Below are 18,154 nucleotides of genomic sequence, written 5' to 3' on the forward strand. Positions count from 1 at the left end.
TGTCTCATATTACAACTCAGGTAAAGACTGAATGAGATAATTACATATTAAACACTTTAAAATCTAATACTAATTATTATCTAAAATATTTGATTACACATTATAAATCTACCCCATGGTACAATGCCCCCCCCTCCTCATTCCACATGTCCACTATACTGCCGCTAACAAATTACGGCCACATCCAGGTGTCTGCCATCACCGAGCTGATCTAGACAGGACAACAATACTGCTGGACAAATAACAGCCAGAAATAAGCAACTTATCTTGATTATGTCAGCATAATTCAAATGTGTGGGTTTTATGAGAAGTATAGTATAATTATACCACTTTGAGTGCATCTTAAACTTATGAGGAAAAGGGAAAGATGAAAAGATTTAAAGAAAATTGTGCCAAAGCCTGGCTAATCAATAACTTACCGTAAACTTGCAGACTGTAGTCTTTCTTTGCAGTTCCAGCGACATTTGACGCCACACATGTATAGAGCCCAGCATCGGATTTTTCAGCACCTGAAATCTGTAACTGTCTGCCTCCAGGTAAAGTTCTGAATCGTCCTGCAGAATCGGCCAGCACTGGGGAACCTGCAGAGAAAGCCAAATGGCAGAATACGAAGCAAAAATGTAAAGCATTTTGGGTACATTTTCTGATAACTCTATATCATTATCTATTTACTTTTGAATTGAAGTAACTAAAAAGCAGATGACACTGTTTTAAAATTAAAAAAATTAATTTTGTCTGGCAGCGGTCAGCCTCAGAATTCTAGATCTTAAGCTGTTTAGTGTGGAAGTATCACATGTTGCACATATAATATTTAATTATGCGGTCTGGTAGTTTGGTATGCAAACCTCTGGAAAGTTTGTTAATCATTTGACAGGTTTGTCAAATAAATATAAATTCATCAATATTTCATTTATATTTAATTTCATAAATGTCGAAGGATGGAAACTGACCTTTCTTCTTCCAAACGAGATTCGGGGGTGGAATCCCACTTGACTCACATAACAGACTGATGAGGTTCCCTTCCATGACTGTAAGTTGACCAAGTTCATCAGAACCATATATACTTGGTGGCACTGAAAGATGAAAAGGAGAAAAAAATACAAAATGTGATTTTTACAATCATTTAATATGAAATTCCCGTAACAGTTCGCATGTAAAACACCTCACTTTCTAATTGATCATCACTACAAATCTTTCTTGGTTTCAACCTTTACTTGATAACACCTATGTGATCTTATCTATATAGGGAGTTATATGAATAGTTTTACTGTTTGAAAGAAATGAGAAAGGAAGGAAAAGAGAAATGGAGGGAGAAGAGAAGGAGGTAAGAGCAGAAGTTAATGATACATGACTAATAAGTAGCAAATATAAATTTACTACATTGTAAGTTTTACTATTAAAAAGTAAATTTATTCTTTTATAGGGTGAATATGAACACTTTTCATAACCTTCTTTGAGATTATTTTTTAAATGATTATGAAGATTTATAATTAATGTGACCTTCACCATAAATGCGTACTTTTAAAGTGTTAAAATTTTTTTTCCCTTTTGAAAGCAAATTATTTCCTCTATTTATTTTAAATGTGTTTTTAAATAAACTTTTATAATCGGAGGTAAATTTTAGCTCCTTATCTCAATAATTAAAAAAATCTAAAAATACAATAAAAATTGAGAGGGCTTAAAATGTTACAAATGTTTTTAAAGAAGTATTTAAAATAAACATAAATACACTGGAAATGGGAGCACTTTTTAATCATTAATTACCTAAAATAGTAAAATTTCAAGCAAGAATTGTTATTCACACTGGTCACCATAGTAATCCCACCTCTTACCCACAGGTATATGTTTTCTCTGTCTCTCTCTCAAACACACACCCACACCCACGCAACTCTCATACATAATTTGGCCTTCTGACTTATTTTCGGTTGACCAACCCACTCTCCGTTCATGGAGAAGGCTCTACTATTAGAAGATCCTGGTTGTAGAAGCTAAAAGGCATTATTACTTGGACTGGAGAGGAGAATCATTCTGCCTCAAAGTTACAATGATTAATACACTAATACATTTAGGTTCAGTGAGTCTATGATTAATTGCTCTTGAATTAATTATATGGGTATCAAGAGCAATTAATCAAAGACTCACTGAACATACTAATTAGTGTCCACCTGTGTATTGTGATCAGTTTTAGTTATGAGATGCCATTTTAAGAGTTGACACAAAGAATGAAAGGTTAAACCACAAGCTTCACCATTTGCTTTACAGAAGCTGAAGACACTCACCCCAAATATTGACATTATAGTTTTTCTCAGTTTTCCCAGCAACATTTGTTGCCTCACAAGTGTAACGACCAGTGTCTTGAACTTGAGCATCTTCAATCTGAAAAAAAAAAAATTATGTTTTGAAACCACAGTTTCTATTTCATCAGTAATTGGGGCTATTCTATTAATGTTGTTTGTGATCTCTTATTTTTCATTTGTATTCTGAATATTTTAAAACATAAAAAGTAGAGAGACTAGTAAAATGGATGGCCATATGCACATTCAAGACTCAAGATTCAACAATTTTCATCTATGTCTTACCTTCTTTTGATTTCATTAATATTAGCCGTTGAAGGTCTAGAAAGGCCTTTTCAATACAATTCAGATAAAACGGCAATAAAATCACAATTTCTGTATAAGTTTTTAAGGCTTTAAAATATACAATCTTTATATGTCTAGGATATCATTCAGTAAAATAACATCCTGATTACTGGCTTATTACACCTCTTTTCCCATACTGGGTTTGTAAGTTTCTTCAAGTCAAAAATGATATTCAATTAGTTTCAACCTCCTAGTACTCAGTTTGGTGCTTGGTATATAACTGAATATCGGTAAATATTTTCCATGTATTTATCTGCAACATGCATCAATACTCATTCATTGTTCATTCACTGGCTGACCATTCAGCAGTTACTGAGAATCTTGAACCAGGTACTGCAGACAGAAGATATGAAGAAGTATAGTGTAATATATGATTTCTGACTTAAATTTATAATCTGGTTGAGAATACAAAGTATGTGAACATAAATAAAAAGAGTTTAATATAAACAAATTATAAATAATAATGAAATAATACAAAAGGTACAACAAACTGTATGTGATTGATTGCTAAATAACTTTGCAATCAATTGATTGCTAAAACATTCAAAAGAGGGAGAATCATTGAAGTTGGAGTTATCATTGACAGTATTTAGTATAGTGGGGTGCTGCAGAATTTTCATTTCCACATGGTCTTCTCCTTGTGCCCCTCGGGGGGACCTGCATACTCCAGGGTGCCTAGGCTGACCTATGTGACGGAGATTCAATAGATCCCAGGATTTCTTCACCATCATTAACATCCCAATATTGAACAGCAAAATTTGCTAAGACTGTTTTAACCACACATGGCTCTCCCCTACCAGAGCAGAGGCCTGTGTTCCTACAATTGTCTTCCTCTCCCTCTGTCATTCAGTCAGAGCTGAGGTTTGAGAATTCTACCAGCTGCCTTCCGAACGCTGGGCTCTGCCTCTGAGCAGGGGCGGGGCTCTTTGCTTACCCCCAAACCCCATATCGCTTGATTGACTTATCCTCCTTTCCTCCACCAGTGATTCTGGCCTTTCCTTCCTCAATAGCTCCATTATCACAGGATCATAATTCCCAGGGTCTCTCCCCTCTTCTCTCTAACACACATCTTCACGCTCCCTCCCACTCTCCCCCCTGCTCCTGTCCTCCCTGTCTAGGCTTCTCAGGTTCCTGTGTGCCGACACCCACCACCCATTTCTCAAGACTCTTTTTGTTTGTCTGCAGTGGCCTTTCTTTACCAAAGGCTGTGAGGTGCCATGGTTTGTAGCGTGGATTCCGAGGCTATACTTCTGTATTCATATTCCATTTCTGCCACTTAGAACCATGGGCAGATTACTTAGCTAGTCTTTCAATATCTCATTCGGGATATTATGGAGAATTTATAAATAGTCTTAATTCCTAGGCCGGCTTTAAATGTTAGCTCTTATTTCACTCAACTCAACCTTGTCAAAATGATGTCCACATATTCACTCTGTTAACTTCCCTGTTTCAGCCGCATTAGCTCAGTTGCTTTCCTTAACCGTACCTTTTGTCCCATCTAACCCTCAAAAAAGCCAAGTAACTTTCCGAGATTATTCCAGGCAAACATAGCTTCACCTTTTCTTATGCTCCCAAAATGTATTGTCTGTACCATCCACTCGATAATTAACTCAGACTTACAGAACTTACTGCATTTTCAAATAAACTGTCAGTTTTTCATATACTTATGTGGAATTAGCAGACACTGAGGGCAGGAAATACATCTCACATTTTTTGCATCCCTCCTCAGAATTCCTAGAATTGCTGATTGGCTGAATGACTGGAGATGAGGCACTCCTTACAATATTTCTATAATATTGTCCCAGAAGCGCTTTTGGATGGCTTCTAGCTACAAATATGGATAGAAAATTAAATATTTAAATCTTACAAAGCATAAAATTTAAAAATATCACAAACCTTATTAATGAAAGGGTTCCTAGAATTTTATAATATGAAATTAGTATAACACTTGTAAAGACAGGCAAGTTTAATAGGGGCTAATTAATACCAGCGCCGTGAGCTTAGGCATAATATAACAAGAAGTAAATGAATCTGTAGACTTACTTTTAACACACTTCCATTTTCAGAGATGCCGAGGCCTGGTTTCTTTAGCAAGGGGCGGCCATCTTTCAACCAAGTCAGCGTAGGTGAGGGGACAGCATCGCTCTGACACAGCAACTCCGCAGCTTGGCCAGCGAGGATGGAGATGTTCTGTTCTTCTCCCATGATGTTTGGTGGAACTAAATGAAAGACGGGTTTTCCCTCAGAATAAAACAGGTAATCACACTGCTTATCTTTATTCATCATCAGGACAGACACTGACTAGTTCCATTAGTTCTTTTAAGATGTAGGATCGCGATCATTCTAATATATGCTCTTTGCATTCGGGTCAGTATCAAGTGTTTACAAACCACTGATTGACGTTTTACTGTTGAACGAAAATAGTTTTCACTAACTTTTCTCTTCAAAACATTTTAGAATGGGAGGTTCTCATCAAGGGCCCATTTAAGGAACTTCCTGAACTAGATGTTACTGGTTAAGGTTTTCGAAGTAATAAATCATTCATGAAATATTTGGGAAATAACAATGAATCAAAAGCAAATACACTTGGAATAGTTATATATTTTGCAAAAGAAAATAAATTTCATTGACACCGAGGCAAAATAAAAAAAACAGAGATCAAAGAGATCATCCAGTCCCATCCAGTCACAATGTGCAAATCATAAAATGGGTGAACAGATAATAGTTTATCGAAATAACTTGACTAATTGGTGACTAATTGGTGGCAAAGCTAGGAGTCTTCTGACTTGCAGTTTAAAGCTCTTTTTGGTTTTTCAAGCAATTTTGTCCACTTTCTATGATAGAAAAATGTAGTACAAATGGTACAATAAAGAACAAACTAAATCAGTGACCAGCTGTACAACACACTCACGATTACATAAAAAAGAGGAAATGAGCTGAAATGTTAATGAGATCAAAATCTTAATTCCCTGGCTATAAGGTCTGTCAGATGCTGAAATGTGTTCTTGGAGAAGTTTAGGGAGTCTCCTTCTTTTGGGTATATTAAAAAAAAAAAATAGAGTAAATGATCATTTGTCTCCAATGGTTTAGGAACAGCGCTGCCAAGAATGAGAGGCTGGGCTCCATGACCCCTCAAGGACGCTTTCGGGCCTGTGTTTATAATAGTTCGAATACATAAACTAATGAGGAAATCAAGTCTGTTATTAAAAAGCACAGAGGAGAATTTCCTTGGCCATTTCTCACTAAATCCTATAACTATTTAGGATTGTAGAAAATCTACCATATTTGTAGTTGTTGCTTTATTTAAGGTTAAGATGCACCAAAAGGACTCCGAAAAGACTTTCCAAATGCTTTGTTGGAAATAAGATCTTTGTGGTGAGGAAAGTTATTATAGTCCATTAGCCATTGCTTCCGGCTTCACACTGCAGCGGCGGCATGTGGCAAAATGACAATGAATGCAACAGACGTTAGTGATGTGTTTCTGTAACCAGAGGTTTCTTTGCTACCACATCTTCTGCAGAGGGAAAGGCACGTGAAATGAACTAAGGGCACCTTCTTGTGCTGTTCTGGATGCAGGACTTGTGCTACACTCAAAGGCACTGATGCTAAAGGAAGAAATGACAGGAACAGACAGACTAGGGGAGCATTTGTACAGAGGTTCATGATGCCCCTTCTGCTAAATTTGATAGTGCACAGATACCCGGCTCTCAGTAAGCTTAAAATAATCTATGGAGAACAGAAAACAATGTAGTTGTTTTTAGTATGTGATGCATTAGATAAAATATACACTAGTCAACTTTCAGATTAAAACTGCTATAACATTAGCAAAATCAGCACAATCAGTGCCATTTTCGAAGATATTATGAAAACATCTATTTATCAGTCTTAGCATAGGAAGCCTTAAAAAGAATAGTCAGCTTCACGGCTTAGAAATAATTTCGGGTAGACTGGTCTCAGTGGATAAAAAAGTACTATAACTGTATGAAAATACATTTATCTTAGATTATGTGTAGAATTTACAAAAGGACATGAGTTCCTTATGGATTCTTATAGAAGTAAAACAAAGAAATAATTCAAGAAAGCAGAATGCAAATTTATTTCCAAGCATGTTTCTTTCAATTATTTTTCTTTACAGCTAAGTGAGTTAAATCAAGTTCAAAAGGATACCAGGTCTTTAAAACTGAGGGGGGAATGTAAAAACAAAAGAGCATTTGTTTCTTAAAGAACATAAATTCAAGCAAATCTAATTTCAGCCAAGGATATATATTACTGAGACGCATCTATTTTTTTTTTTTTTCTGCCCTGTCTTTCATTTCTAACTTTGTGTTTAGTCTGAGAAGAGCTGAAGATTCTACCCTTTAGATCCTCGGCTCCCTTACATGTTATCCCTATTTTGCTTTGTGGTTACGCTGCTTAGAATGGGGTGTGTTGTGCCTGTTTCTCATCCTACGCATTATATTTGCTAAATTAAATTATCGAAATTAGAATTGCCATAGGCTTATATTTATCGAGATGCTGGGGAATGTACGATCTCTAAGAAGTTCTCCGAGCTGAAGTTTAAAGAAAAGGTTCTACAGGAATCCAAATCATTGAAGAACTCAATTCTCTTTTTTGGGCACCTCAGAATATGGTAAAATGTACTCTGAATTTATACTAGGGAGAAAAAATACCACTGAAGTCCTTTTGTATATGTTAGGGATCACCGTTTTACTCACTGTGACTCCTCCTACTCCATACAACATAAATCTAAAGGAGACTTACCTTTGGGGCTGCACATTCTTTAGGCTCCAATTAGACACAAGGTTGCCAAGGTTACTACCACAAATATAGGAATATAATGCATGGAAATAATACTAGTAGTGGAACATACACTGTAAACTCATTTCAGATTAAAAACCTGGTTTAATTTTACACTTCTTTAGTAGCTTGTTATGCATATGTATTTCAAATGCTAAACATATATATACATTCTCAAACATACACATATTAGCTAGCCTCTTGATTTTTTATAACAGATCCTAGTTTTCAGACCAGGTGGGGGAGTAGCTCAGTAAATGATAAAGAAGAGTGATGCACATCTTTATAATTCCTGGAAAATATCAACTCTTTATCATCTCCCAGGTCTGCTTTTGATACTGATCAAGGTAGAAATGCAGCCAATCCCAATTTTAACTGCTGCATGAAGCCACTGACTACTCCCCTTCTGCCTGCTTGCTAACGACTGAAGGAGCTATGGTGTCATATACGTTGATTGATTGAAGCATCGATCTCCAAGGCTATTTTAGATCAGCATATTCCAGTTCTTCATGAAGCATCAAAGAGGCCCATTAAGGGAAGGCGTTAGAATCCCTGAGGCTGGGCATTTTAGACCCACCTGTCATCTCGGACTGAGAGCACCAGCAAAGCAGGAGGTTGTATACAGACTCATGCCAACTGCTGAAGAAACAGCAGAGAGATGCACAGAGAGCCCTTTGGCAGTCTATTGATGCTAACTGGGATTTTCCAGCTTAATTAGACATGTATGGTATGGTATCCATGTTGCAACAACAGGCCTTTTTAAAAAATTATGACTTATTATAAAAGCTATTTGTAATAATTACATTTGTTTTTGGCAACCTTAAAAAGAAGTCAACCCATATGGTCTGGAGGTTAAAAAAAAGTAATATGTTTGAATAGGAGAGAATTATTTGGAAGTGAAATGGGACTTAGAAAAGAGGCCTGTGTGGAGGGCCAGGGGAGGCAGGAAGCAATTGGTGGGATCGTTTTACGAGCTATATAGATGTCAAACCAATGTACTGTATACTTGAAACTAATTTAAATAAATACTTGTTTAAAAAAAAAAAGGAAAGAAGGCCTTCACTAAACAGATATTCTTTGAGGGGCCACGGAAGAAACAAATTCACTATTCCATGAACCAAGGAATGTAACGCGAATAAGACTTTGAAAAAAGCCTGAAAGAGTTCTAAATGCAAAGGCATCAACGTGCGGAACGACAAGTGTAATCTTTGGATGGAGGCCAGTGAGGCCCCAGCTCTGTTCTGGGGGCCGTTGCTGAGATGGAATCAGACATCCCTTTGGTACCTTACAGCTGCATCACAGATAGGGAAAAAAACTTCAATTTTGTCTAAGTTTATGCTTGGATTAACTTTTTTTTTCAATTACAGGTGTCACCCAACATTATTTTACATTAGTTTCAGAGGTACAGCATAGCAGTTAGACGTTTATATAATTTACGAAGTGATCCCCCTGATTACTCCAGGACCCACCTGACACCATACATCGTTATTACTATATTATTGACTATATTCCCTGTGCTGTGCTTCACATCCCCTTGACTGCTTTGCAATTACCAATTTTTACTTAATCCCCTCACCTTTTTCCCCCAGACTCCCAAGCCTCTCCCACCTGGCAACCCTCAGTTTGTTCTCTGTGTCTACGAGTCTGTTTCTGTTTTGTTTATGCTTCGTTTAACTTTTGCTTCTCAGATAGCCTTTAACTCATAGACACAGTATTGACTGTAAAATAAGCTGACTGTAAGTATAATTTAAAAAATGATAAAATCAAAGCCTCTAGTAGAATAGATCGCAAAAACTTGCTTTAGGGAGGAGACCGCATCTTTCAATTGCAAAGCTGTTCTCCACATCACATTCCTCAGGGAGATCCAGAAAACCAGTGCCCTACATGACGGGTATATGCATTTTAATTTCTTAGAACTTTAATAAAATAAAATTAATTAAATATGAGGCAGGAAGGGAAAATTTGCATAAATCTTGTAGTATCATTTCTATTGTCATAGTTCTTTATTGTCAAAAACTTCCTTAATGTTCCTCAATGATCTTAGGACTTAAACACAGCTACATCGGAGGAGAAGTAATTATTCAAATGTCTCACCATATACTCTGAGGTCAATGTCCCTTTGTCTCTCCCCAGCTGCATTCACTGCCACGCAGGTATATCTCCCCGTATCACTGATTTGGGCGCTGGTCAAAGCTAGAATGCGGCCCCCAGACAGAACCTATCAATGATAAGAAAGCTAAATAACCAACATGCCCTCCGAGAACAGTACGTGTAAACAAACGTTTTCTCTTATTTTCTGAGGTCGATCAATTGACATTTGCCTGTGATTCCTACTTGGATATTTTAAAGTGGGCAAGCATCATTTACTCTCTTTCCCATCTTCTCTGTGGAAGAAGACTGAGGGGCCAGAACCAAACTTGGTAATGACCGCTGAAAGCAAGTCTCTGTGTACGACATCAAACGAAGGTCCAATTTCACCCACACTTAGTACAGAGAAAGACAAAGCCACCAAGGGAGAAAGATAAGACGAGGTGGAGGTAGGAGGAGCTAGTCCTCCTAATTTATCTTTGAAAGAACAAGCAAGAAGTTAAAATTAACATCAAACTAGCAGCCAAATAAATTAGTTACATTCATTGCTTGTTTCTCCCATTGATCTAATTGAACCTCTAAAATATTTACTCTAGATCTTTTATGATCCCAAATTCTGCAAGTATTGCATTTTCAAAAATAGCTAAAGTAGAATGGTGGGAGAACTATGTTCTCTGCTAGGCAAAATAAAATTAAAATACACTTTAAATGAGACACACACGTTTCTGTAGTTTCGATTTCGAGTCAGTGTAAAGTCCTTAAATTTTTTAGACTCTAATTTCTCATCATGTTGCCTTTATATATTTTTTACTTTATTATCTGATGATTTTTTAGAAGTACATATACTCTACATGGTTTTCTGATTCATTATTATTTCTACACACTTAATTCTAAATTTAAGAATTTAACTCTAAATTCTTCCAAGAAATTTCCGTTTCCTGTTGTTGATGAACATTCTTTGTGTAAAGTATCTCTTACAGTGGTGGCAGGGAACGGGGATGGGGAGGTAGACAATATCTAAAACAAATTGTCAAAATAAAGCACTGCCTATGATATAAGGGAACTCTGGGATAAACTGAGCTTTCAGTTGATTGTTTAGAAATCCCAATTGTGTGTCTACGGTATTTATGTGTATGTGTACGGCTCTGGATAACATTCGTAAATCCTTGTTCTCCAGATCTTTTTAACAGCTTTACCTGTTTGTACTTTCTGTACTGAATAGTCACGTAGTAGATTTCACTGAAGGAATGCCAGAGAGTACCTACCTGTATCCCATTCGCGAAACCAGAGACAGGGCTCCCATCTTTCAACCAGGTCAGACTTGGGGCAGGGATACCTCTGGCTTCACATTCTAACCTCACTAGGTGGTTAACCACCACGGCCACCATGTTATTGCTGCCGGAAATTGATGGGGGCACTGAAAGGGAATAAAAAATATGAATAAAAGTAAGATATGTTAACATCACAGGATATTTCACCTCAAAATAATGAAAATTACATGTAATGTGCACAGTGATGTGTTCTTACATCGGGTCTCCCCCACCCCAGTAAGTTCTTCCACGTCTCTTATTTGGAATTCTAATCACATCTATCTCATGATTAGTAGGGCAATTATCAGTTTCTCCATCTTACAGATAAGGATAATAGGTTTTACTACTTTGTTTAAAGTCCAGTTTTTGATACCAGAATGGATTTTTATTTCTTAATTTCCAGGCTTGTGTGTGTGTGTGTGTGTGTGTCTGTCTATGTGTGTCTGTGTGTGTCTGTGTGTCCATCCATCCCTCCACTCTATCCACTTTAAAAGCATTATTGAAGATAATAACTTGAAGTCATTTGTTTAAAATTATGATTCCGATAGACAATTATTTACAAATGAGGTATTGTCATTAGCTGATAAGATTGTTGATGACTATTTCAACAATTCATCTAAAGAAAACGAGTTCAACAGCATGTGAAAACAGGTCTAATAGAAAAGTGTAAATAAAAATGTTTATCGGTTTTAGAACGCTGCATTCTTAAATGAAGACGACTTTAACACGCTGTTAAATGTTTACGCTAGATTTTTATGGAAGAACTTTGTCATTTGAATGTGTCTCTGCCCCAGGACGAATCTAGGAGAAGCGGCACTAACCATGGACCTGCAGACTGTAAAATAACTCCGTGGCTCCAGCTGAGTTGATGGCTACGCACTTGTATATGCCAGCGTCTGTGATCTGCGCACTTTCGACATCAAGGATTTGTCCTCTGTTTAAGAAAGTCACACTAGTGGAACCTGAGAGAGGACGATTATCCTTGTACCATGTGACAGCTGCGAGGGAAAGAAGTGAGGAGCCCATTTATTTAAATTTTTTCCTTTAAAAGCTCAATATATACACTCAATTGGAGCTTAACTAAAATAGTAACAATTGCTTTATTCTTATGCTTATCATTTCAGTTTAAATATCTTTTTAGGGTTGATTTTTAAGAAAAGGTAACACTAAGAAAAACATGAATAGCCAAGCCAATAAAAGAGTCCTGAAATTAATTTATAAAAAAAAATATTCTTTATGTTATCTCTAACGTATCAATATCCTTTGGTACAAATTTTTAACTGATTTTATTTCTTTTTGTTGTATATAGTCTTCTCATCTATAAAAATTTTGTCTATGTATCTAATCAAAACCAAACACAATATACACTATTAGCCTCAAAATATTTATATTATTTTCAAGACATATGAATAACTTACCAGTAGTAAGAATAAACAAAATAATAGCCTCATCAAATGACTAATTTATAAAGATAATCAATCTGGACTACATAAAACTATATTTTTCAACATAAAAGTATATAAAACATCATGTGTGTTACTACAATAAGGATAATAAGACAATTATCCACATATTTCAACATTGTTTAAATAGGTAAAGTATTTCATGTAGTTAAAAGCAATGAAAATTCAAAGGTATCATCTACTTAATGATATCCTTTTACCCTTGAAATGTATTCTACAACCTTCTCTTTATTAGTAATTACTATATTATGCTCATAAACAGACTTAGCTATTCCCCAAAATCTTAAGATGTGAAGTTCAGAGTCCGCACATAATCATACCAGGCAAGGGATTTCCAGCTGCCTTACACTCCAGCTGTACCGGGCTGTTTACCACCACGGTCTCATTCAGCATCTTCCCTGCATCCTCCAGGCTGGGTGGTTCTGCAAGAAGCCCCGAAAGATAATTAACTCACATAAATAAGGTATTTAAATTGAAACTGTTTTCTCAGTGTGAATTATCGTTTCTTTCTTTCACATATATACACTGATATATTTGGAATAAAACTATACTATTAAGTAAAATTGAAGAACAGGATGAAAAAAATATCTGAATAGTTTTTCTGGACCATCCATTTCTCTGTGCCCAGATAGGAAAATCCTTAGAATTGGAGATTAGCAGATTAGTTCGAAAAGTTAAAGGAGTATTTTTCTATTCCAATAAATTTGATTGGTCTGATGATGTAGTTTCTTTATACGAAGAAGTAATTTGTCACATTTGAACTCTTCCGATGAAGGAGAAATCAATATTTCTCAACATATCTGACTTTTATCTTTGGCTAGTACTATTCTAAACCACTTCAGAGAAATTAGAATCATTTTTTTTTTGTTTATTACTTGTTTTTTTTTCCTTTTGATTTAAAAGTTACAATTACATCATTAGTAACATAAAATGGAAAACTACATTTTAACTTTAAAAAATCATAGGCAATGCTGTTCTGTTATTTAATATAGGAATTCAGAAAATCTAAGAAACATGGCATAAAAGGAATAACAGTTTGGAAGGGCAATGTCTCATGTGTTCACTATCCCCAGGAGTATAGATGGAATGCCAGGATGAAAAAATTAGAAGTAAACTATAGGTCTTATTTGGAGACGGTGCTGTAGATATAAGTTAATATTTGAAGTTTATAAAACATACATTTTGTAAATTTAACTCATTCAATGCACTGGAGCCCCTCACCACCACCTCATATAAAATCAAGCGACTGATTCATTAATTTAGCAAAAATTAAATAAAGAAGGCAAAAATAAAATCGAATGTATACACTGAGAGCATAAATGTGAGGGACTTCATTTTCTTGTTCAATAGGCAGAGAGTTATTAACACTATTGGGGGTTAACAGATTTTTTTAAATTAAAAAATCCAAGTGGATAAAAAAATAAATTTTAAAAACTCAGAAAAATGTTCACAATAAAGAGACTGAGAAAAGTGTAACAGGACAAGAGTAATATCAATTTTCTGACAAACTGGTATACAAGGCAAAAATCATAAAACGCAACAAGTAACATGCTTTCTATTGATTAAACTGTTACAATTCATGAAAAATCCATTATGATGATAATGCTTTATGCATCATATAACAAAGCAAAAATTACTAAAAAGCAAAATCTAAAAGTATCATATTTTAGTACACCTTTCTCAGAAATTGACTATGTAGTAAAACAAAAATAAAGTTATAAAGGACTTGAAAAATAAAATAACCCATTGACATTCTGTGTGGATATGTGTATGTATGTGTATTTATAATTAACAAAGAATAGATATTCTTTTCAAACTTTATTTTGATTTTCAAAAGAGACTATATATTAGGCCACAAAATAAATATGTTAATAAAGCATTTATACCACAATTTAATAAAGCTATAGTAAAATTGACTAGAAATCAATAAGAAAAATATGAAGCTTTCTACATGGAGAAAAACCTCATTAAAGAAAAAAATCAAGATAAAAGTATAAGATTAGAAAAAAATAAATTAGAATGAGTTAGATTAAAATTAAAATCTATAGAATGTCACCAAGCAATAAATACTCAAAGAAAATTATATTAATAAATTGAAAACTAAGTCTTTATTAATATATTCAAAACTAATAAATAATAAAAACAAATTTTCTAAGCACTCAACTCAGATTCTAGAAAAAGACCAATTAAATAAAACAAAAGAAGTCAAGAATAAATAATAAAAATAAAAGCAGAAGTTAGTACCAAATATGACTAAAAACAAAAACAACAAAAATAAAATTCAAAGCCCGTTTTTGACAAATTTAAAAGTCGGTCCTTAGGAGTAGATGCCTTTGTGGGTCACGTCTCTGTTTTTCTGGAAGTTACTCCTAAAGTCAAAACAAAGAACCCACTCTTTTTTCACACCTATAGTTCCTTTCCATTCATCTAATTCAATGTATTAACCCTCTCCCTTTTTTTTTTTTTTTTTTTTTTTTGCTTTAAAATGCCTAGAATGTTTCTGTTTTCTGCACTGAATTCTGATTTACGATATGGTCTATTAAGGGCAAAAGACCTTTAAACATGCATGGCTCTCTGACATTTTCAACTGGAAAGGAAAAATAATTATTCTATGGCACATTCTTTCAAAACAGTTATTTAAATATTCACTTAAAGCCTTCTGGACTGAAGTGATCATTGAAGGCTTTGACAGACTATGAAGCTGCAATAAAACAATATGGTAGGAATAAGAAATAAAAGGGCTTTGGAGGAGGTTGGTTATTTTTCAGTCCATTAGAGAATTTAAAGAAAAAAGATTAGATGTCAGCAAGAACGGCAGAGTAAGAGCTCCAAAAATCCACTCCACCATTAAAAAAATAAATAAATAAAACCAAGAGCACTGGAATAGTGTCAAAAACAACATTTTCAGAACTCTGGATTAGTAATCAAAAACTTCCCACAAAGAAAATGCCAGGGGCACATGACTCTACTGGTGAATTCTACCAAACATTTAAGAATAATTAACATAAACCCTTCACAAACTCTTTCAAAATATAGCAGAGAGGGAATATTTCTCAAATCATTCTAAGAGGCCAGTTTTCCGTAACAAAAACAGACAGAGACAGCCAATAAAAGGACACTACAGACCAAAATGCCTTATGAAGACAGACACAAAAATAATCCATAAAATATTGGTAAGGTGAATCCAGCAACATATAAAACAATTATGCACCATGACTATGAAGGGCTTAACCCAGGAAGGCAGGGTTGGTTTAACATATGAAAATCAATCGATTTAATCACGACAGTATGACACTTAAAAATTAACGTGAAATGGATTAAAGACTTAAATGTAAGACCTGAAACCACAAAACTCCTAAAAGAAAACGTAGGGACAAAACATAGGGACATTGGCCTTGGCAATGCTTTCTTGGATATGACACCAAAAGCACAAACAAGAAAAGCAGAATTAACAAGTAGGACTACATCGAAGTAGAAAGCTTCTATACAGCAAAGAAACCATCGACCAAATGAAAAGGCAACGTATGACATGGGAGAAAATACCTGCAAACCACACATCTGATGAGGGGTTAATTCCCCAAATACATAAGAAACTTATACGACTCAATAGCAAATAAATCAGTAATAAGCTAACTAATAATCTGATAAATAATAGGCAAAGGATGTGAACGGACATTTTTCTAAAGAAGACATATAAATGGCCAAGAGTAACATGAAAAGGAGCTCAACATCACTTATCATTAGGGAGATACAAATCAAAACCACCATGAGATAATACCTAACACCTGTTAGGTTGGTAATTATAAAAAAAAAAAAATACAAGTGATAACAAGTGTTGGAGAGATTGTGGAGAAAAAGGAACCCTTGTACACTGTTATGGAATGTAAGTTGGTGCAGACACTATGGAAAACGGTATGGAGTTTCCTCAAAAAATTAAAAACAGAACCACCATATGATCCAGTAATCCCAATTCTGGGAATATAGCAGAAGGAAATGAAATCAGTATCTCATAGAGATAGTTGCACTCCCATGGTCGTTGAAGCATTATTCACAGTAGCTAAGATATGGAAATAAACTGAGTGCCCATCAACCAAAGAATGGATAAAAAAGATGTGATACACACACACACACACACACACACACACACGTGAACACACACACACGCGCGCGCGCACACACACACATACAGAGGGATATAATTCAACCATGAGAAAGAAGGAACTCCTGCCACTTGAAACAGTATGGATGAACCTATAAGACATTATGCCAAGTGAAATAAGACAGAGAGAGAAAGACAAACACCGTATGATCTCACTTATATGACTTATATGTGGAAAAGTTAAACTCATAGAAATAGAGAGTAGAATGGTGGTTACCAGAGCCTGGCGAGTGGGGACATGGGGAGATCCTGGGCATACAGTACATCTTCATTTTTAAGATGAATAAACTCTGGGGACCTAATGTACAGCATGGTGACTATCGAATCATCACACTTTATGTATAATTTTGTTTGTGAATTATATCTCAATAAAGCTGGGGAAAAAAGGAATAAAAAAGACAGTGTGGTACAGGCATAGGATAGAGAATGGAGTAGAACTGAGATTAGAAAAATAAGCCCTTACCTTTAAAATCAAATAATTTTCAACAAGTGTGCCAGGTCCATTCAGTGGGGGAAAAAATAGTCTTTGCAACAAATGGTGCTGGGACATTCTTAGGTAAAAAGTAAATACAAATATAAATTCAAATATTCCTTTCTAGCATTTAAGGGATAGTTCTGCGATTTTGAATTTAGGCGAAGAAGTTTCTAGACAGAAGCATTAGTAAGGTAACGACGTGTTATGTTAACAATGAGAAGATGTCTGCATACTCCAAGCAGGAGGTTGAATTCCGTTCAGCTTGTTGGTCTTTTCTCTCTATTTTCCTTCTTCCAAAAGCTACATGTGCAAATCATGCCAAAACCACAATACCGTCTTCTGGACACATCATAGGCTAGATTCTGCCCATTTCTTTAATCATTCAAAGGCCTGAATTGACTTTTTCGAATGTTGGTTAAATGTGAATTAATATATGACTAAAAGTGATATGGGTGAGTTAATCCTCCCTAACAACCCAAATTATGATATAGTGAGTAATAAATTCATCTATACTGCGAAAACAGTAGAGTCCTGAACTGAAGTTATCCATTAAGAAAGAAAGTTCCCTACAATATTCCCAAGTCTCCTTTAGGCCACAAGTAAGCTATTAAGCAAAACACAGAAACGATAGAGAAACCTTTTTTAAGTGGGTGTTAGCAGATGTTAGCCAAGCAAATACTTTGAAATAATAAAATTAAATTAAGGGGTACTCTACTAATGTTTCCACCAGACAACTAATACAGACCCCAGATGGGTCTTGGCCAAAAGTAAAGGCAATAGGACTTTAGACCTGTTTGTTAAAATGCTGGTGCAATGAGAAGGACCAGAAGCTAAAAATGTCTTTGGCCAAAAGAGTCGTGAGCTTCCATTTACTGATGATGACTAGGAACCAGGCACCAGACCAAGCTTTGCATGTGTAGTCTTTCATTTAATCCTCTCAACAACCTCCCAATTATGGCATTATCATTATCCTTCCCATTCTACAGAACCTGAACTTTCAAACAGTTAACATCTAAACTCACTGTTCTACAGATATCACCTGGTAGTATAGGAGCCCAAATTCAAAGCCCATGCTTTTACCTACAACGTTATACTTCTGGGTGCTTCACCATGGTTGAATTTTCCCAGGAAATGATTAAGTGCAGACAAAATGAATGCTTGAGCCATTAGACCCCAGATAATCATTTGTTTGTGGAAACATCTGTCTCACTTGGCAAATATCT

At 35.3% G+C, this 18,154-nt stretch overlaps 1 protein-coding gene across 5 annotated transcripts in view; it reads right to left on the reverse strand.

The window, feature by feature from the left end:
• The window catches only part of HMCN1 (hemicentin 1), a 482,162-nt gene that overhangs the window by 119,240 nt on the left and 344,768 nt on the right, over positions 1–18,154 (reverse strand). For all 5 annotated transcript variants that reach the window (XM_036234516.1, XM_036234517.1, XM_036234518.1 and 2 more), the window contains 8 exons: positions 12,618–12,719; positions 11,656–11,832; positions 10,790–10,941; positions 9,531–9,654; positions 4,683–4,858; positions 2,280–2,376; positions 951–1,073; positions 420–581 (listed from right to left, as the gene is read on the reverse strand). In XM_036234516.1, coding sequence (XP_036090409.1) covers positions 420–581; positions 951–1,073; positions 2,280–2,376; positions 4,683–4,858; positions 9,531–9,654; positions 10,790–10,941; positions 11,656–11,832; positions 12,618–12,719 — 1,113 coding nt within the window. The remainder of the gene's footprint in view (positions 1–419; positions 582–950; positions 1,074–2,279; positions 2,377–4,682; positions 4,859–9,530; positions 9,655–10,789; positions 10,942–11,655; positions 11,833–12,617; positions 12,720–18,154) is intronic.

The sequence above is a fragment of the Rousettus aegyptiacus genome, unplaced genomic scaffold, assembly GCF_014176215.1.
Source record: "Rousettus aegyptiacus isolate mRouAeg1 unplaced genomic scaffold, mRouAeg1.p scaffold_m13_p_17, whole genome shotgun sequence".
NCBI classification, from domain to species: domain Eukaryota; kingdom Metazoa; phylum Chordata; class Mammalia; order Chiroptera; family Pteropodidae; genus Rousettus; species Rousettus aegyptiacus.